General features: G+C 48.1%; 1 protein-coding gene across 1 annotated transcript in view; it reads right to left on the bottom strand.

Annotated features, from left to right (window-relative positions):
• Positions 1 to 21,361, bottom strand: part of SLC6A4 (solute carrier family 6 member 4) — a 42,157-nt gene that overhangs the window by 16,058 nt on the left and 4,738 nt on the right. The window contains exons 3-8 of the mRNA XM_047080679.1: positions 7,282 to 7,736; positions 4,802 to 4,936; positions 3,170 to 3,389; positions 1,771 to 1,909; positions 1,078 to 1,212; positions 641 to 744 (exon numbers count right to left, since the gene is read on the bottom strand). Coding sequence (XP_046936635.1) covers positions 641 to 744; positions 1,078 to 1,212; positions 1,771 to 1,909; positions 3,170 to 3,389; positions 4,802 to 4,936; positions 7,282 to 7,624 — 1,076 coding nt within the window. The 5' untranslated portion in view covers positions 7,625 to 7,736. The remainder of the gene's footprint in view (positions 1 to 640; positions 745 to 1,077; positions 1,213 to 1,770; positions 1,910 to 3,169; positions 3,390 to 4,801; positions 4,937 to 7,281; positions 7,737 to 21,361) is intronic.

The raw sequence follows: 21,361 nt of genomic DNA, 5'->3' as shown, positions 1-21,361 counted from the left end.
ATGGCTCAGAGCCTGGAGCCTGTTTCCGATTCTGTGTCTCCCTCTCTCTCTGCCCCTCCCCCGTTCATGCTCTGTCTCTCTCTGTCCCAAAAAATAAATAAACGTTGAAAAAAAAAATAATAATAAATAAATAAATAAATAAATAAATAAAGATGATGAGTGATACCGAAATCATAATTGGTACAACACTCACTGTTTCGTCCAAATTTCTGATCTTGCCCCCAAAATTATGGCATTTTGTATTGGTCAAAATAGTCCAATCATCATACTTTTGTGCATATGTACATAAGGAAATTATCACATTACAACTGTTGTTCAACACATCAATAAGTGAAATCTAAATATTTAATATATGTTGCAATTTTTGTAAACCTGCTTTGGCATTTCTTTATTTATTTTTTTTGATATACAGAGACTTAAAAAACGGAAGCGGCCTGGGGCTCCTCTCAATCTCTGAATGGTCTGGGTGAGGCTTCGACCCCAGGGGGTGCTCTGGCCACGAGGGAACTGGTCAGGGATCTGTGACACACCTGAGTCCAGCCAGGCTTGAGGCCATTAGTTCGATCCCCTTCCTCCTGGCCAGCTGACTTATGCTCACCCCACTTTCAGGCTTTACTTGGGGTGGGGGGCAGATACTCACTGGTAACAGTTGTTGTTGAATTTGTTGTAGCTAGCGAAAGCCAGTAAGACCCCAAAGCCAGGACCAAGAGAGAAGAAGATCTGTGCGGCAGCATCCACCCACACCTGGAAGGCAGCAGAGATGGGGGTGAGGACTGGGCCCCGGGCCTGCACTCTGGCTTCCAGGTGGCTACGTGCAAAGTGAAAACCCAGCTCTCAAAGCTCATGCCAGGGATGACCACATACCAAGTGCCAACAAATGTGGTTTCTCCTCCTAACATTGAAGCACAAACCAATCTACTGGTCTCAACTCTACTTTTCATGCTTCTATTTCTGACTTAAAGCACGACTGCAGACTTGCCATTGAACCCAAATTTCAATAGTTGTCCCTACTCGGGGGGACTAGCTTCAGTTAGTAAAATGACAGACAGGGGCACATCGTTTTCCTCATGATCTTACCCCTGTCTCCAGAAGTTTCTGCCAGTTGGGTTTCAAGTAGAAGAGAATACCCCTCCAGGCTCCGGGGAGGGTGGCACCTCTTACCAGCAGGACTGAAAGGATGATGTAAGGGAAGGTGGCTGTCACCCACACCACCTGTAAAGAAAGGGGTAGAAACACAGGTTGTCAGCATGTGGATGTTTGCATCTTTTATTCTTGAAAGTCTCCAAGGAAGGAGATGTACCTCTTCTTTTCTGTAACTATAGAAGGCAGGGTGGCGTTGCAGAAATATCAGCGGCTTTAGAATCGGTCAGGGATCTGACTCACAGCTTGCCAATACTACCACAAACCCACTTCCCAGCCGTCATATGGGAAAACACCTAGCAAAAGATGATAAAGTAGCCAGTGTACATAAAGCACTGATCATGGCTCATCATGGGTTTTCAATAAATTATTGTCACTATTAATAATTGTGACACTACCAGTGGGTTAAAGGAATTTTTTAAAAATCACATAATGGTTCCTGGGATTGGCCCGTTTATGGAAATTTTTTTAACACATATCTGGTAAAGAGAAACTGAGCCTCATAAATTGTGTTTGGTGTTGAAGGAAACATTGTCCTTCTGTCTATAGCTGTCCAGGCTACTGAGTTCTGAGTTTGAATCCTCTGGAGCCCCTGGGCAGGCCTGGGTCAGCAGCCAGAGTCCTCCTCACCTTGCCAGACGTTTTGACACCTTTCCAGATGCTGAAGTAGATCACAGTGAAGATCAGCATGATGCAGACAGCGAGCTGCCAGCTGATGCCCCCCAGGTCCTGAAGTCCCTTAGACCGGTGGATCTGCAGGATGTGGCGCCTGGAGACAGCGAGAAAGAAAGGCCCATGAAACGGCCTGAGCAGTAAGCTGAGGATACCATCTGCGACACCTCCAGGGGAGTCCAGAGAAGAAACAGACACCGCTCTGCAAGGACCAAGCAGTCGCTAGGCTTCAGGAAGTGCTGGGTCTGCGGGTCCTGACGGACAGGGCGGTACATTCAGCCCACAGACCCTAGAAGAGCACGCAGCTCCCAAGGCGGACTTCCAGGCTGGGGCAGCATCTGTATGTGTGGGTAGCATCTTCTCTACCCCAAAATTACTCTCTCCTGGGCCGCAGCTGCCTGAAATTCCAGCATTAAAGAATACTACCCACCCCAGGCATCTTCTTCCAAAGGATAGATTCCACTTGTGAAGTGAACACATGAAACCAGAAACCCTGGATGGTTTTAAACTACTGAAGCAACGGGAGGCTCTGATTCCATGACAACAGAATGAGAGCAGGGCCCAGGAGGAAGGGCGGTTTTGACACAGGCGAGGAAGTTTGTAATGTGAATGAAGGAATCACCCTGGGCACATTGGGACCGCCTGGCCTGGCACATCAGGAAGGAGGGGGCAGGGTTGCTTGGGTGGCTCAGTCTGTTATATGTCTGACTCTTGGTTTTGGCTTGGGTCACGATCTTACAGTGGAGCCCACATCGGGCTCTGTGCTGAGTGTGCATTCTCTCTCTCTCACTCTCCCTCTGCCCCTCCCCTGTGCTCACTTTCTCTCTCTCTCTCTCTCTCTCAAAATAAATAAATAGGGGTGCCTGGGTAGCTCAGTCTGTTTTGTGTCCAACTCTTGGTTTCCTCTCAGGTCATGATCTCATGGCTCATTGGTTCAAGCCCCGAGTCAGACTCTGTGCTGATAGCGTGGAGCCTGCTTGGGATTCTCTGTCTCCCTCTCTCTCTGTCCCTCCCCTGCTCTCTCTCTCCCCTTCTCTCTTTCAAAATAAACATTTAAAAATCAATAAACATTTAAAAAAGCGTTTAAAAAAAGAAAAAAAAAAAGAAAGGAGGGGGATATCACAAAGGGCCAGATTAGGGAGCACTCAAAGCAGAGTCTCCCAGCTCCAAACCTGCCCGGGGCCGCCCTGCCACTCCCTCACTTACATTTACTCACCCCGCCCTAAGAGCTTCATCCCTCAGAAATCTGTCAAGAAAGAGGTGAAGCGCCCCTGGCCCCTGCCTCCCTCCTAAGAGGCCAACCCCCAGGGGTGTGGCCTGCTTCTAACAGACCACCCCCTCACTTACATGCACTTACGTGTAAAATTCTTCTGCAGGGGACGTTGAGTGGAGCGTCCAGGTGACGTTGTCCTCGGAGAAGTAGTTGGTGCAGTTGCCAGTGTTCCAGGAGTTCTTGCAGCTGGTCCAGGGCAGCTGGTCCGTGAAGGAGGAGATGAGGTAGTAGAGCGCCCAGGCCATGATGGTGTTGTAGTAGGAAGCGATGTAGAAGGCAATGATGCAGATGGCATACCCGATCCCTGGGAGAGACGGGAAGGGAGGCCAAGTCTCAAGGACAGCCCAAGAGTGAAAGATGGCCCCGGGTTGCCGGAGGGCCCTGCAGCTCAGGTGAGGGAGAAAGGTGGGGCTGCCATTCACTTCATTCCCCAAGACTCTGGGAGGCGGCGGAAAGGAAAGGTGGCAATGTGGTAAATTCCTTAGATGTTTTTTGCAAGATTACACATTTTATTTTATTTAATTTATTTTTTTTCAACGTTTATTTATTTTTGGGACAGAGAGAGACAGAGCATGAACGGGGGAGGGGCAGAGAGAGAGGGAGACACAGAATCGGAAACAGGCTCCAGGCTCTGAGCCATCAGCCCAGAGCCCGACGCGGGGCTCGAACTCCTGGACCGCGAGATCGTGACCTGGCTGAAGTCGGATGCTTAACCGACTGCGCCACCCAGGCGCCCCTACACATTTTAGAAACTAGGTGCGTGTGCTGTTAATGCTTTAAACTTTTTTTTCTATTTCGTTTGCCTGAAAAAATATTTTTATTTCAGTGTAGTTGACACACAATGTTACATTAGTTTCAGATGTACAACAGAATGACTGGACAAATCTGTATGTTATACTGTGCCCAGCACAAGTGTAGCTGTCGCCTGTCACCACACGATGCGATTATAGCACCGTTGCCTGTACTCCCTATGCTGTGCCTTTTATCCCTGTGACTTACTCTTTCCGTAACTGGAAGCCTGTATCTCCCACTCCCCTTCACCCATTTGGCCCATCCCCCCACCCCCTTTCCTTCTGGCAACCATCAGTTTATTCTCTTTACTTACAGGTCTGTTAGGTTTACTTTTGTTTATTTATAAGTTTACTTTTATTTATTGATAAGTAAAATGTTTACTTTACTTTTATTATTTTTTTAAGTTTATTTTTTTTTAGTAATCTCTACAACCAATGTGGGGCTGGAACTCATGACCCCGAGATCAAGTGTCACATGCTCCACCAGACACCCAGGTTTACTTTTTTTATATAACATTTTTGAAAGTTTATTTATTTATTTTGAGAGAGAGAGAGTGCACGTGAGCAGGGGAGGGGCAGAGAGAGAGGGTGAGAGAGAGAATCCCAAGCAGGTTCCACATAGAGAGCCCCATGTGGGACTCAAACTCACGAACCATGAGATCACAACCTGAGCCGAAACCAAGAGCCACTTAACTGACTGAGTCACCCAGGTGACCCCTCCAGGTATACTTTTAATTGCCATTTATTGCTTCCCTTTAACAATCTCATACCACTTAAATAGTCAAAAACTTCATTACTCAACTTATCTCCCAGATACCTGAAGGCCTGATTCCAGAAGAGGGTCCCTAGCTTCCATATGTGGACAGAAATCACCTCTGCCCTGCAGGACCACTCATCCACCCACCCACTTAAGCCTTCCAGTTACCTTTGAAAATTGGGCAGATTTTCCTCCATATCGAAATGCATCCATTTCGGTGGTATTGGCCTAATGCGAGCTCCATGTAGAAGAGCGGGATCCCCCCAAAAACAGCCATGATGGTGTAGGGTAGGAGGAACGCTCCTGCGACAGATGAAAGACAATTTTATTCCCTGCCCACATCCCTCCCAGGACAGCCCAACTGACTGGGCTCACACCAAGATTTACAGGGCCACCTGAGGCTTGAGTGTCATGAAGCCACGGTGTGCCGAGGGACCTCACGTTGTGCCCCCCTGCTCTTAGTGCTCTACCAGAGCGCCACAGTGAATGGGGGTTTCAGGGAGTGCACAAAGGAGGCAGAGAGTGCGTGGAAAGGAAGCTGGACTTGGGACTCAACAGACCAGGTCCCAGAATCAGTCCCACTTCTAACCACTGGGAGGACCCTGAGCCACCTCTCCCCTCTGAACCTCTATTTTCCCTCCCCTATAAAAATGACAGAGTCGAGGGGAGCCTGGGTGGCTCAGTCAGTTGAGCGTCCGATTTCAGCTCAGGTCATGATCTCACAGTTTGTGAGTTCGAGCCCAGCATCAGGCTCTGTGCTGACAGCTCAGAGCCTGGAGCCTGCTTCGGATTCTGTGTCTCCCTCTCTCTGCCCCACCTCCATTCACACTCTGTGTGTGTGTCTTTCTCAAAAATAAATAAAAACATTAAAAAAAAATTTTTTTTAAATGACAGGGTTCAGGTGGGCTGAGCTTCCCCAACCCAGCCACACGTAATAATCACTGGTGAGCTTAAGAACACACACCCACCATCCCCCTGAAGCAGAAATTCCAGATATGGTGTAAGACAAAAACTCTTAAGCTGCTCCAGTGATTCTGATGCAGCTGGTACATAGAGCGGAGTTCGAGACCCTTGGGACAAATCCCCCATGACAACCCGTACAACAGTGGCAACAATCACCAAATTAGTATTTTTGTTCATCCGTACGTACTATCCCTGGCTCCAGATACTTGCTATTGATATTTGGTTGTATTTCCATAATTCTGCTGCGCCGGAATGCTCCCCTCCGGGCCACCTTTGCAGATGTGGCTGAAAAGGGTAGTTCGTCACAGAATGAGGAAGTGTGGGGTTGTTGTGTCACGGGAGGTGCTGGTGTGTCTTGGTTCTCATGGCTGAGGCAGAATGTGGAAAACCTAGGTGGCGACTGCTCACCTGCAGCCTGAGTTTTAGCCCACAGGGTGGGTCAGCGGTGATTTTCCCTGATAATGTTCTCTCCCGTAAAGTGCTCTGAACTCAGAAACCTGAAGTCAGTGCAACTCACAAAGGTCCCACCTGACTTGGAATCATGCTGGGTAAATCTGGCTTGAGAATAAGAAGCACGTTGTGTTCTCAGGATGGCATCTGTCCAGCTTTATAGTGGGGAATTGGTGTAGAAGAAACGTCACCAGTGACCCAACCCCTTATATAAAGCTGAGGCTAAAGGTGAGCCCTTGCAGGCTGGAGATAAGGTGACTCCAACTTCTGCTCCTCCCAGGCAGGGGGTGCTGGGCTTCCCCAGCCCCCACCCCAACCCTCACCCCTGAACTGCCTTTGCAGCTGCAAGGACCAAGGTCCTTAAAAAATGTGGCAAATCCTGGCCACTCTGCGTCAGGCCATCAAGGAAATGAGGAAGGACACTAATGAATTCTCCCCCAAACCTCGTTTTAGCTGCCCTACCAAATCAGTGTCCAGAGCTTCTGTCAAAATAAATATTGACTGATTTGACCTCCATTTCTCGTCCTTTTCCCACTTTGATAGCAAGTCCATTGTCAACACAGAGGCCCCATACCTACTCACTCTTCTCCACTCTCCTCTTTGGGGCTCCCACATCCATGCCTCCAGTCAGCTACTGGTTTTGATAATCTACAAGTTAACTGCTCTGAAGGTAGAAGGAGGAATAAGAAGTAGTCTCTAGCCTCAAAAATGTAGCACAAAAATGTAGACATATCCATGTATGGTTTAGGTTAGCAGCAATGCCGTGCTGTGGCTGGGTTCAGCTCTAGATCATGCTCAGATTCTAACTCCAGACTCTGGACCTGGGCTGACACCCTTCTCTGACCCGGGAGGGCCTGGGACCCTGGAGCCACTTCCCAACGTTTCCTTACACAGACGTAACCTCTCTGGACTCACTGCAAGAGTGCAGCTTGGATGATGCAGGGATGAGAAGGGAGCTCTGCCACAAACGACGCACTAAGGAGGCTGAAAGCCTGGCGAGGTTGGGTTTGGGAGAGCTTTTACCCAACTTCATAACCCAGAGAGCCCCAGACATGCTGACTTAGCATTTTGGCTTCCTGGGGACTTGTCTTTTGGACTATCTTGAAAGTCTGAGCAATCATGTTCCCAGATTCCTCAGTTAAGACAGAAAAGACATGATTTCTGTTCTGGCCTCCCAAGAGGATTTACAGACCATCTCTCGGACACAGCCTCTGCTCGTAGCCCATGATACTGACCCCCTCCATTCTGGTAACATATGTAAGGAAAGCGCCAGACGTTGCCCAGGTCCACAGCATAGCCAATGACTGAGAGGAGGAAATCCATCTTCTTGCCCCAGGTCTCCCGTTCCCCTCGATGAGCCTCAGCCACTAGGGAGGTGGTGGCAGCCGGAATGGAGTGCTGAGTGTCATCTTCTGCACCAGGGCTTGGAACTGCTGAGTACCCATTGGAGATTTGGCCAGACTCCACCTTATCCTCGGGGACAGGCACACCCTTCTGTAGAACTCCATTTTCCTGACAATCGTCTTTATCCTTACAGGCTGACAGCTCTTTCTGGGAATTTAAGGGCGTGGTATCCATCCTGCTGGCTAGGAGATGATACTGACACCCATCTGCCGAGGACCCGAACCGAATCCTCAGTGCTCAGATGCGTGGGTCTCCTCAGAGCTTTATACCAATGGGATTGAGAGCTCTGTTGGAAAGGCACAGACAGCACGGAATTATGCATTTTTCTCATCTTTGGTATTAACATCAACAAACATCTTAAACCACATTAATCAATGGGATTACAAATGCCGCTGTCAAGCATGAAACATTCTGTCTGCTGTATGATAGTCAATAAAATCAACTACAGTTTTCAACCTACATGAGGTATCAAAGCACAATCAAGTAATTTGGGAAGGAAAAACCAAAACAACAAACAAAATAGACAGCAAGTCACCAAGGTCTTGCACAGGCTCTATTTAAGAACAAAGTACTGACATCACTCTGAGGGGCTGGAATTGCATCCTGGGGTTTACCAGTAACTCGGAAGAGTGAAAGAAGAGGGCTTGCTTCAACAAAGCTTCGCAGAGCACTTACCTTGTCCTGGACGCTGCGCTGGGAAAAGAATAACAAAGAAAGAAGCGGTTTTTGCCTGCAAATAGGTTAGGACAATCCTCTCCGTCTTTTAAGCTGAACATGCCATATGTTTTATATAAATTGTAAGTATGACTTTGAAAGGAAAAGAGCAAAGGCACGAGGTGAAAAGGCCACCCTGTGGGAGGCACCACTAGCTCCTTAGCTCTGGGCTTCTTCACTCTTCCTGCAACCCAGCTCTTAGAGATGCCAGCTGCTTCTGGCTGTGTCCATTCCATCAGCGCTCCGCTGTTCACGTTGTGCCTCTACAAGTGCGACAGGCTCGAAGCGGCGCCACTGCTCACTATTTATTCTGCCTGCCTCTCCTAAGGTGAGTCCACCTGTTACTTCGCAGCAGTGGGCAGGTGGGATCACTTCTCCCCTAGGCCGGAAGAGCCAGGGAGAAGAGCATGCAGGGTAGAGATGCCAGCATGACTGGTGTCTCTGTCCCTAAGCGCCTCGGTGGAGAGGGCTGGCCGGGGACTCGGCACCGCCATATCCCTGCCGGGGGCTGAGGTGCAGAGAAGTCAGCTCGGCAATCCAGATCGAGGCCTCACACGTCAAACATGGGGTAGAAATCTGAGTCCTTTTGGACTTTAAACCTATGACCTGTTATAAAGTAGTATGGAGCCAAGACCTTCCATCTAACTTCATTTCATCTGGGCCTGAACTTTTCAAGCTCTTGAAATGGTCTGGGACTTGAAACACATTTCTGCTTAGCTCAGGTCACTTTCTACCTTTCTAGATGCCTGGTATCACTATTCACAACTGAAAAGATCTGATATTACCCCTTCAGAGCCAACAGTTGGAGGATGGCTAGAAATTGGTAACTAATAAAAATGGCTGAGTATGTCTCCTACCTACTTGGGGCTTTCAGGGACTAGAACTTAACTATCCACATGTGGGAACATGAAGACGAAAATGTAGTGAAAAATTAGAACACAAAGTAGTAGATTCACACTGATGACAACATACCTAAATACTGGCAAGGATTAGAAATGAACACGAGAGGATGCAAGTAATTAGCGTTTTGTGTTCATTGGGTTCTTTTTTCTGTAAAGTAGAAAATTTTAAAGGGACTGATTGTTGCCAAAAATATTACAGCAACAAGAGAGAAACCAGCTCCATAGATCTAGGGTGTGTGTGTGTGTGTGTGTGTGTGTGTGTATGTGTGTGTGTATGGGGATGGGTGTCTTGGGTTCTCCCCTATCCAGCTACTTGGTCCCCACCCCCTGACCCTATCTGGGGCTCACGGATGCAAACACCACTCACCGAAGAACATGAATTTCTGACCAAGAGTGTTCTAGGTAAAACCCCATTTGGCTCATCTTGACGCTGTTCTCCAGCCTCTCCCTGTCCGCTTCTCTGGACTTTTAAAATTAACCACACATTCTCTCATCCACCATAAGTAACCATGTACCAGGCTGAGGGATTTTTTTAAGGTTCATTTTTTTCCCCAGGTTGCCTGGTTGGCTCAGTTAGTTAAGTGTCCAACTCTTGGTTTTGGCTCAGGTCATGATCTTACAGTTCATCGGATCAAGCCCCACATCAGGCTCTGCACTGACAATGTGGAGCCTGCTTGAGATTTTCTCTCTACCTCTCTTTCTGCCCTTCCCCACTTCCATCCCCCCACCCCTCTCTCTCTCAAAAATAAATAAGTAAATAAACTTATTTAAAAAAATAAAGTTCTTGGGGCACCTGGGTGGCTCAGTCGGTTAAGTGTCTAACTTTGGCTCAGGTCATGATCTCACGGTCCGTGGGTTCGAGCCCCGCGTTGGGCTTTGTGCTGACAGCTCAGAGCCTGGAGACTGCTTTGGATTCTGGGTCTCCCTCTCTCTCTGCTCTTCCACCACTCATGCTCTGTCTCTGTCTCAAAAATAAATAAACATTAAAAAAAATTTTTTTAATAAAAAAATAAAGTTCTTTTTTTTTTCAAGAGAAAGATGATGAGGTGTCAGTGTATTTAAACACACAGCTAAATTAAACCTGAACTTTGTGGTCCCTGGCTGTGTTGTTTGAAGAAGGTCTCTGTACTTCCCTTTGGCCTATATCAGTGATATGTTCTCCACATTAAACACTGAAGAACTTGAAGATCAGATGACAGAGATAAAGAACTTTACCATGTGCAGCCAGATGATACTCAACAAACAAAGCCAGCCCATCACTGAGATTCCTTTTTCCCCCAACTTCAAAATTGTACCCCAAATTTTCTGCAGGAACTTCTTCCTATCTTTAATACTCCTCTAGTTTCAATGCTCCTCTAGTTTAAACTGCCACTCATGGCACCTGGCCGGCTCAGTCGGTGGAGTGTGTGACTCTTGATCTTGGGGTCATGAGTTTGAGCCCTACCATTGGGTGTAGAGATTACTTAAAACAAAACAAAACAAAACAAAACAAAACAAAACAAAACAAAACAAAAAACTGCAGCTCAAAGATCTTCCTCTGGTGCATCCACCACAGTCTATGGGACGGAAACATCACCCATCTCCGAAGAATACAGTGGCAGAGGGAATACACACTTTGCCATCCTAGCAACTCTGTCACCTTTCTGATGGGAGAGTCAAGTGATTTGTTCTAGATTTCATGTAATCTCTCCCTTGGGGCATTCTGCAGGGAAGCTGGAAGATGTGTGTGTGTTAGTGAACTTTTTTGGACAATGTATGTTCTTCAGTACCTTCCCCTAAGGCAACCAATCTTGATTTCTTGGCATCTGTCATGAGCAGCTTCTAGACAAATAACGTGCTCTCTATTTTTGTTCTGAGCATTACAAAGATCTTGTTTCCTGAAATATCCCCCAGCACTTTTTTTTAATTGCATCAACAGCCTGAAATGGTTCAAGTTGTAAGAAAGCCTGTTAAGAGCGATCCATGACTTCAGGTGGTCTCTCTGTCCACCCAGCTCTGCTTTCTAGGGTTCTTCTATTGTGCTTGCACCCCCAATCACTTACGTGCAAACATAAGTTACAGCCACCCAAAGCCACCAGACAGGTGGGAGATGCACATCCCCTTTTCTTCAATTCATTCCTCTGCCTCTCCCAATTGGAAGAAGCTCCTCCCAGTTACTCACCCAGTTGGCCAGGAGAAGATGGCCTGGGCTGGACCCCCTTCTGCCTGCAGGATGCTCCTACTTGTGGGTCCCACTCTCCCTTCCTACTTTTCTGATTCGACAGAGCACTGGCCACCCTTTTCTACTGAGATCAGCAGGTAACAGTTGAGAGCAAGCCACCCGGGAACACAGAAGTAAGAGTTAAGAATATTGGTTTCTAAGAATGTTCCCTTAAAAGCTTTCTTTTTACAAGATATTTTTATCCTGCTGGGTAGAGATTGCAAACGAGGTCAATATGACAGCTGTGACCTCCACTCAGTAGCCTTTGAGTTTCTCCGTGGCCAGAAAAAGCCCCCGAAGCCCTTCCTCTGCACCTCGAATGTGTGCCCTTGTGCCAGGCTGAGCAGGTGACAGGCTGTGGGTGGTGCCACATAACCCCGGTCCTCAGTGGGATGACAACCTCACATGCAGGACTCTCATCCCTCACATCTCTGCACACGGGCAGCACAGCAGTGTCATTGACAGGCTGGCAGTCAACTTTCTGCTCACACCCTGCTTCCTCCCAGCCTAGAGGGGGGGCTAATTCACTCCACCTCCCCAACTCTACCCCAGTAAAAGGGATTGTTTCCATTTAAACTTCTTCTGATCAAATCTCTATTCCTCTTTTCACAAACTCTGTCTCTGTAGCCAGGGGAACCAGTATGTGAACAAGTGTGTAATTACAGTGATTAGTCATGAAACCACCCAGACCTTTGGAAATGTCCATGACCCTACTTGTCTGTTTGACACACATCAGCACATTCTAAGCAGAAACACTATAGAAATGTTGTACTTTGACTTCACTTGTGAAGATCAAAGTGAGTTCATTTCTCAGGACGCTCAGTTTTCATTTCCAAAAACAAAACAAAACCCAATGTGAATTATGGGTTTACCACTGAGATAAGATTAATTATAGGTCATATAGCCAAGTGGCAATTTGCATTCACTATTCAGAGAGAGAGTCTGAAGTTCCCAAGACACCTCCCGAGGGTGACAAGAAAGCTCTGGTGTCTACTTACACGGTGAGCATGAAGCCGGGCCCTCTGCCACACAGCAACACTAATTCTACAAAGACACACCGTGTGCCTAGTACATGCTAGGCTCTTGGAGGCAAGGCAGCCACTGTCCTGCCTTCACGGAGCTCACGGCACAAGGCCAAAATCTGACTGTGGGAGAAACGGTACTTCTGTCTAAGGAGGGAGAGGCGGGCGCTGCTCCACAGTGCTGCTGTGCACCCTTCTGTAAACGGAGGTTTCTGCCGACCTGATGCAGCATGTTGAGATGCCTCACACTGCCAGCTCCAAGGTGCCCTCAGATTTTCAAAGCCCTTCTTTTGTTCCTTTGTGCTTCTGTCCCAGAACCCCAGACTGTAGTCAGTTCTGGCTCACACTCTCCACAGTGTAAGACGGTGGTTTGTATTTGTATCTGCAGGGACTCCTGGCTCACCTTACAAACAAAACAGACTTCAGGATGTGAATGGAGACAGCAGGGAAAACCTGCTTGTTTCTGGACAAAGGGGGTAGACATGAACTCCACTATCCCAACCAAAGAATTCCTTATGTAAGACAGTCAGACAGTTTAATTTTCTGGAGAGGAATTAAATAGTCTAAAACCAGGGTGCCTGGGTGGCTCAGTTGGTTAAGCCTCCGACTTCGGCTCAGGTCATGATCTTGCAGTTCATGAGTTCAAGCCCCACATCAGGCCGTCTGCTCTCAGAGCAGAGCCTGGAACCTGCTTCAGATTCTGTGTGTGTGTGTCTCTCTCTCTGCCCCTACCCTGCTGGCTCGCTCGCTCTCTCTCTCTCTCTCTCTCAAAAATAAATAAACATTTAATAAATAGTCTAAAATCCTTAGGGCTGTTTGGGCCAGTTACCATGAGAAAGGACAAGGGTCTCTGTCCAGAACTTTCCCTGCCTGGGACAGAGTAGCTGTGAACTTCTCTTTAATAAAAGAAATGGATTTGGCATAGGTAGGCATAAATAGCCCTCCTTTAGTGAACATGAGTGGCTGAGCCTAGACTAACCACCATCATGAGGCATCACATAACATTTCTTGTGTCCACACCTCATGGCTCTCCTGTGGAATCTGCAGTGGAATCCCAGATCCACCACTTACTGGCAATGTGACTTGGGGCAGGTCACTTAACCTCTCTGAGCTTTCATGTCCTTATGTGTAAAAGCAGGCTATTAAAATTCTCACTTTCTAAAGGCTGTTGTGGGAAATGAGGTATGACAAATGTTTAACTCAGTGTCCAGTGCATGGAAAGCATCAATAAATGAGAGTGAACTGATGGTCACAATGCCACCACATATATGCAACCCATTTTACTTTTCAGCTTCACACCCCAGTCAAGGGAACTGAGGCCCAAAGGCTAAGTGACTCCTAGCCCACAGCACAATGGAAGGAAAGGCTTCCGGCCCCTTCCACACCTCCCTGGTTTGTGCTTGCTCCTCTCCATCAGTTACTCTCCTTGGGGTCTCTGGGAAACTGGCAAACAGCAGATTCTTAGGCTGCTGTCCCAGAGATTATAATTCAAGAGATCCATGTGGGTGCTGCATGTTTTACAAGCACCCAGGTTATCAGGGGCAGGTGGGCCACCGAGCATGCCCAGTGCATCCCTACCTTGCACCCTTGCTCCCCCCCAATTATGCTGCATCCCTTGAGGCCTGGCTTAAGTTTCTATCTACACCCTCCATGAAGCTTTGCTCACCACCCCAGCCCAATTACTGCACAATTACCAATGTGTCGTTTATCAACGGTTGTTATGGACCATTAGTTATCCTTCTATGTCTATTTGCTTTGCATGCCCTGGAACCAAGGGCCATGGCTTACACATCTCTGTGCTCAAATACTCACTGACTGGTGTGCGCACTGTGCAGCTCCCAGCGAGGAGGCGCTATTTCGGGTTTCCTGGGCGCAGGCCCTAGGGAGCCACAGCCGCCATGCCGGCAGTTTTGAGCCTCAGGCGAGACACTCCTCTTTCTTGCCCCTCTGGGGCCCATTCTCAGGGGACTTGCCCCTCCTCACCCGTCAGGAAGATATGCTGTGCATCTTGGGGGCAGAAGGAAGACTGTCACAACAATCGTTTTAATGGACTATGGACTAGAAAAGACTGACATGTCTGGGATTAAAGAAGAGCCTGGGTTGTGCTTTTAGACTTTGAAACAAGTACCAGCAGGCACACCCGTCAACGGTCTGTGTTCCAAACACTCACTTGTGCCTTGCTTGTTTGGAACTTGCAATGTATTTTCTACCTACAGAAATAAATCTTGTTAAGTGGTGGTTAGCCTCCTGAACTAGCTTACAAAATCCTAGTTTAACTGTCAAATACTGAAACACCTAAAATGTAAGCTATGGAACACAGCCCTGTCAAGTCTTACAGAATGGGGTGGGGGGACAGTGAAAGTGATTATGAATTACTGGTCATCTATCACCTATCTATCTTTTTTAAAATTTAATTAAAACAATTTTTTAATGTTTATTTATTTTTGAGGGAGAGAGAGACAGGGCATGAGTGGGGAAGGGGCAGAGAGAGAGAGACAGACAGACAGACAGACAGCAGACAGAATCCGAAGTAGGCTCCAGGCTCTGAGCTGTCAGCACAGAGCCCAATGTGGGGCTTGAACCCACAAACCTCAAGATCATGACCTAAGCTGAAGTCAGATGCTTAACTTTTTTTTTTTTTTTTAATTTTGAGAGAGAGAGAGAGCCATGGAAAGGGACAGGGGACAGGGAGAGAGAATCCACACTCACTGCAGAGCCTGATGCGGGGCTTGTTCCCACAACTCTGGGATCACGACCTGAGCCGAAATCAAGTCAGATGCTCAGTCGACTGAACCACCCAGGCGCCCCGATCATCTTTCTTAACATTCTTTCTGATTCTTAAGAAACTCTAAATGTAAGGACAGGACAAGGAAGTACAGAGACTCCCATGCAGATTCTGTGGAGGTGTCTTTCAGGCTCCTTTATTAGAGCTGTGGAAGGTGATGACACAAATTTGTTATTACATTTAACTTCACAATTTACAACTTCTTGTGGAAAACAAAATTGCTGCCACGGTGTTGCAGTGTGACCTAGGCTGGGAAAGGAGTTGGGAAACTCAAACAGGTGATGTGGTTAGGAGGGATTAGGAGTGTTGCTGACACCTTTATTGTTGTCATAATGCAATTTATGCAATAAGTAGAAATCAAGATTAAAAAAACATTTCCAAACGCAGGTTTTCTCTTCCTTGATATGAAGTCTTGCGTGAAAACTACTTTCATGTAAAACAGACATGATTAGACCCACAAAGAGAGCCAAGAGAGAGACTGGCGGGAGAGAGAGAAAACCAGCCCCAGGGAGGGGGTATTATGAAAGGAGGGTGGATTTACCTGTGGCAGCTGAACGAAGTGGAGAGAGAAGGCAGGAGAAAGGGATCTGAAGTGGAATTAAGTACAGTGTGAGTGATGGAGGCAAGAGGGAAGGAAGAGCTGGGCCCATTTCTTTGGGTGGGGCAGGGAGCGGCGGTGGGGGGACACACAGGGGAGAGAGATGGGGTCAAGCAGCAGAGTGGAGGGGGCCGTAGAGGCCACAAGATGTTTGTGACTCAGGTAACGCTGCTTGAAGGGGCCTTTACTCTTAGGTCAAGAAGTTCTGAAATGCGCTTTACAATGTGTCACACACAGTTTGCATTCATGAAAATCCGTTCAGCATTACACAGCACTGATCCAGTCCTCAGATGCACTGAGATGAGGGCAAGAGGTTCCAAACCCTAGGAGTTTGTGGTTTCAAGACGTAACCCTCTGCACTTCCCTTACTACTGAGATAAGGGAAACTTAAATATGGGCTGTATAATTTGCAACGACATCTATGGAGCTAGAGTGTATTTGATAAGCAATATGATTTCACTCCTCTGTGGAACTGAAGAAACACAACAGATGAACATATGCAAAGGCGGGGAAAGAGAAGAGAGGGAAGCAAAACAGAAGAGACCCAAATACAGAGAACAAACTGAGCGTTGCTGGAGGGGTGTTGGGTAGGGGATGGACTAAATGGGGGATGGGCATTAAGGAGGGCACTTGTGAGGAGCACTGGGTGTTGTATGTAAGTGATGAATCACTAAATCCTACACCTGAAACCAATATTACTCTATATGTTAACTACCTAGAATTTAAGTAAAAACTTGAAAAAAAAAGGAAAAAAATAAACTGAAATTAAAATAAATAAATAAGGGCTATATATTTGATAAAAATATTTTATCAACGTTGTTTCCCAAATGTGATAATAATGGGGCTCTGCTTATGTAGGAGAATGTCCTTGTCCTTAGCAGACAAGAGAGGACATATTTAGATGTCTGCAAATTCTCAGAGATTCAACCAAAAAATTATATAATATACAGACTGTATAATTATTACATGAATTATATCACATATTACAGAAAGTGTATTGAACTATATTACACATGCAAAAATTAGAGAGCGTGCATGCACAAATGTGACAATATGTTAATAGCCAGTGACTCTGGGTGAAGTTTCACTGGATCATTTCCCTGACTTTTCAGTTGAAATTTTTCAACTGGGGGGAGGAAAGAAGTTCTAGCCCTGGGAGGGCTGGGGAACCTCTGGTCAGTCAAACCTCCCTGCGGGCCGGGCTGGAGCACCCAGAATAGCTTATCTCCACTCTCCCGGCAGTGCCTACCCGCCCCTTTCCTCCGGCCCAGCTCCTTTCCTCTGAAGCGAGGAAAAGAGCCAGCTAACTTGATTAGTGTTTAAAAACAACACACCCAGGGGGAAAGGAGAGAACAGAAGTACAGGAGACTCAAGTTCCTGGATGGGCTTGAATAAGCCATGGGGGACCTGGAGCACCTCCAGTTCTGCCCCTCCCTAAATTCGAGGGAGTCCCTTAGTTAGAGGGAAAAAGTCTGTTTAGTTTATTTTCATTCAGCAGCTTAGTAGTAACAGAAATAAAATGTTCTTTTTCTTTGAATAGGCCCAGAAAAATCACACAAAACTGCAAGAAGGCAAAGGTCTGCTGACTTGCTCCCTCCTATCCAGCCCACCTACCAGCCACCCCCCACCCCACCCACCCCTGGCACAGCACACAACTGACTTTTCCAGATTTGCCACTTGGCCTTGTCACAACCTCCCCCAGGCACCCACCTCACCTCTTCCCTCCCTATCTCAAAAAAGGACATAAAGAACTGGACCTCAGGATCCCGGGAGACCTTCCCCATGCCATCAACCACCTGGCAGTGCCTGGGGCCCAGGCCACTGGGCTGGCCCTGGGACATTGCCTCCTTGTCTCCACATTGCTGGGGTTCATCTCTGTTCTGCAGGCTAGGGGGCTCCAGGGTTAATGAAAGGATATCCACTCCTAGCTTTTAAAATGCCTATGGCTTAGGGGCACCTGGCTGGCTCAGTCGGTGGGGTGTGTGACTCTTGATCTTGGGGTTGTGAGTTCGAGCCCCGCAATGGGCGTAGGGATTATTTAAACATTCGCTCTTAGGGGCGCCTGGGTGGCTCAGTGGGTTGAGCATCCGACTTTAGCTCAGGTCATGATTTCTCGGTTTGTGAGTTCGAGACCCACATCAGGCTTGCTGCTATGGTCAACCTGTCAGCCCACAGCCAGCCTCAGATCCTCTGTCCCCCTCTCTCTGCCCCTCCCCCGCTTGCACTCTCTCAAAAATAAACATTTAAAAAATAAATAAAATCTTAAAGATAAAAATCAAATAAATTAATTTTTAAAAAAGCCCTATGATTAAATACCCACTAACAAGTACCCTAGGCCCAAGGTTGGGGTGGCAGAAGGAAGCTGCTGCCAGGTGCCAGTGGGGCCAAAAGGAAGGAGAAAATGAGGCAGACTGCCCCACACTGGCCTTCTCTCTACTCACTCTGTCACCACATAGATACAGGGCTGAGGAATCACTCGCTTGCCTTAAAAACATGCTATTGACATCAGTAAATGAGCATTCATCCTCCCATTCACCAACAGCCAACGGAGGTCAAGCTTGAGGGAATGTCCCTGCACAGAGACATTCCTCAGAGATGGTTTCTGCAAGCGGGCCCAAGTCAGTACCATGAGCTCTGCCTAGAAATAAGGGGGACGTGTCAGCCTGTGGTGGGTCTTGTGCCCACCCCAGAAAAGCAGTTCACCCTCTGCCTAGGTTTCTTCTCAAGGCTGGTTTCATCTATTTTCCAGCTGGGTCCCTCCTAGGATGAGTTTTCTTTCCTTAGCGTGCCCGTTAAGGTTAAGCCCAGAAACGGATTCACCACAGGAGTGGGGTGAGTCAGTTTCACTTGCCCCAGGAATGGAGACATGGGGTGATTTATTGTATCTTTGACTCCACACCCAAGCCTGTTACTGTTACATGGGATACCGCAAACCTCAGAGGCGTACAGCCGACTGTCCACAGCTCCGTGACTGGAAAGAAAATCGGCACAGCCCAAATCTGTACTGCCGAGAAGCTGTCTCCACCACACCGCGCCCTGGGCGTATTGCAAAAGGGAGGTGGGGAGCTGGGAAACTCTGGCTTGTTTGTCATTGAGGTCTGGGACTTGGCTCGTGCACGGCAGCATGTGCCTTAGAGTGAAACCTGAGGTGTCCCCAGTGGGCCCCGATTTGACTGCAACATCTGGGTAGAGTCCCAGCACTCCGGGCATTTCCCACTATCGTTTCAAGTCATGTTTGCTTAAAGCAGAGACATTAGGGTCACAGTCACAGAATGAGTTGGAAGGGACTCGGACCTCATGTTAGGCAGGGCGCCCCCTCCAGCCCCTCACTTAGAGCTGAGGACTGTGACACCCAGAAGGGCTGATCTTCATCAGGAAGCACGAAGTCTGAGGTACCTCCTTGGACAGAAAAATTACTGCATCATTTTCCCTTTGGCTACACAGACATCTTTCTTTAAAAAGTCAAATCATGACCATATCCCACTGATTCATTAAAACCAAGTGAAAATTAAACGTCTTCAGGCAGCCCTGCCTTTGTTCTCTCAAATAAAACCATTTGATCACTATGAAGGAGAAGGACCGGCCACTTAGTGGCTGAATTTCTGGAATTACCTGTGTTTCTCTTTGGAAGGGGACATCAGGGATGTTTCTGCAAGCCTGCCATTGGAGACAACCGCCTCCAGCCAAGCACCCCTCTTCCGAGGCCACATCGCCCATTAGTGAACGCTTTGACATGCCTCTCCGGGTTTCATCAAAATGCTCAGACGACTCTAAAAAGCCCCCAAAGAGGAATTTCTGAGGTTTTGCTAAGTCCGTTAAAACTGCAACATTATTCTGTCTTCATCCTCACCCCTCCGCCCACCCTCAGTGTATGTTTCTTAAGCAAGAGGCTGAAAGAAACAGGTTTGAGTATCTGTGCTGCTGTTACATTCCTGAAATGTCCCACATGGATCACCAAAGTGCTGAGGGGACTTTTGATTAATTGCGAAGCAGTCTCAATCTGCTCTTATTCAGCTTTCGTGAAAAAACAAAACCAAACAAAACAAAAAACCATGCACGAAAAGGCTTGCTTAATTTGCAAAAGCCCCTTAAGAACCAGACTCTCATAGGCGCCCGGAAGCAGCCACCCCCACCCCAGGTAGGAAAACCACCTTTGGGCATCAGTGGCCACACAAAAGCAAGGAATGTGACAGAGTCAAAGCTGTGTGTTTCCCTCCACTCCTAAAAACCCTAACATGAATGCTGCCATAGTGCCCCTCCGTTTAATTAAACACAAATCCCAACGTTGCTTTCTTAGACATTTTTCCTATGTAACTGAAGGCAAAACACATTAAATATTTGATCTAGTCTTACCATGATGAGAGCTAGCAAGCTCATAAATAATCCATTGACCTGGTTCATTTTTCTGAGCAAAACTGATCACAAAAATACATACACACAAGCGTTTGTCAAGTCTGACTCTTAGAAATTCTACCCCTCTCAAGTTCTTCAGAACCCCAGCGGAAAAAGAAATTCTTTATGCAAAAGACCCAAAAAGGAAACTGCTCCTCGGGGTTCTTTAGCTCCAGAGAGTGTTTTCACTTAGTTAAATGTACAGTTATTTTTTTTTTAAAGCAATTGATGGTTACACCTTTCAACCATGTAAAACAGCTCGTTGGCGGTTGAGTTTCCCATACATTCTGAATGGCCTGTGAGCTGTCTGAGCGTGCATCAGCTCTGCCAGTTAAACAACCCAAGCGCAGGGAGACTCATCCCACTTAAGAGTCATTCAGAGATTTCTCTAGATGTTTGGGCATTTATGTCAACCAGAACTCACCCTGTCGAAATGCCTTTGCACAAAGCCACCTGCACACCACAGCGGTAAGTAAGGATCAAACAGAAGCCGTGGGTTCAAACTAAAGCAACTTTTCCCAACGCGCAGGACAGCACTTAGCTTAATACGGTCTTTACAGGATCTTGCTCTGGTGCTCAGGACATCAAAAAAGCCGCCTGCGTCCGTAGACAAAGGAGCCCTCCAGGTCCCCTCGTCCGCTCGGCGCTCGCTAGTCCCGGGCGGGCCGGCTATTCCCACCCGTCCTCCCGGCAAGGGCAGCGGCAGGGCAAGGAGCCCACCCCGCGGCGCACGCCCTCGCCCTCGCCCCGGGAGGCACCGCGGGCTGGCGTGCGAGTTCGCAGAGAGGAAAGGCGAACCCACCTGCCGGGAGACCGTGGGGAGGCTGGTCCGGGGCTCTCCGAGGCGGGGCAACCCTCGCGCCCTCGAGGCACCAGGGGCGCCGCTGCCTGTACCGGAGCTGGCGCCCAAGCGGCCGTATTTGTACTCTCGTTCCCTCACATGGTCTGATCTCTAGATATCCGCCGCCAAAGAGCTCTTTAAGAATTTTTGCGTCACTTTGAGCCGCAGAAACTTTACGGGTGTCCCCGGTCGTGCCTCGGCCTCCCACCTGGGGTAGGGGTGGCCGCCCGGGGGCTCGCCGAGGGTGGGGGGCTGCGCCGTACGGGGGAGGGGCAGCAGGGGGCGGGGCCCCGGGGGACGACGTGAGGGGGACACGCTTCCTAGGGGGACGGTGCTCTAGGAGGCGGGGAAACCCTGGGGTGGTGGGGGGCTGGCAGAAGGCCGAGCAGAGCAGAGATTCCCAACTTGCTGGCTCTAACATTTCGGGGGAGGGGGCTGCTCCACAACCGACAGGTGT

Source organism: Lynx rufus, unplaced genomic scaffold (assembly GCF_022079265.1).
Source record: "Lynx rufus isolate CCGP_SWC_20201006 ecotype Redwood Valley unplaced genomic scaffold, mLynRuf1.p SCAF_18, whole genome shotgun sequence".
NCBI classification, from domain to species: domain Eukaryota; kingdom Metazoa; phylum Chordata; class Mammalia; order Carnivora; family Felidae; genus Lynx; species Lynx rufus.
This window is presented reverse-complemented; position numbering and strand designations above follow the sequence as displayed.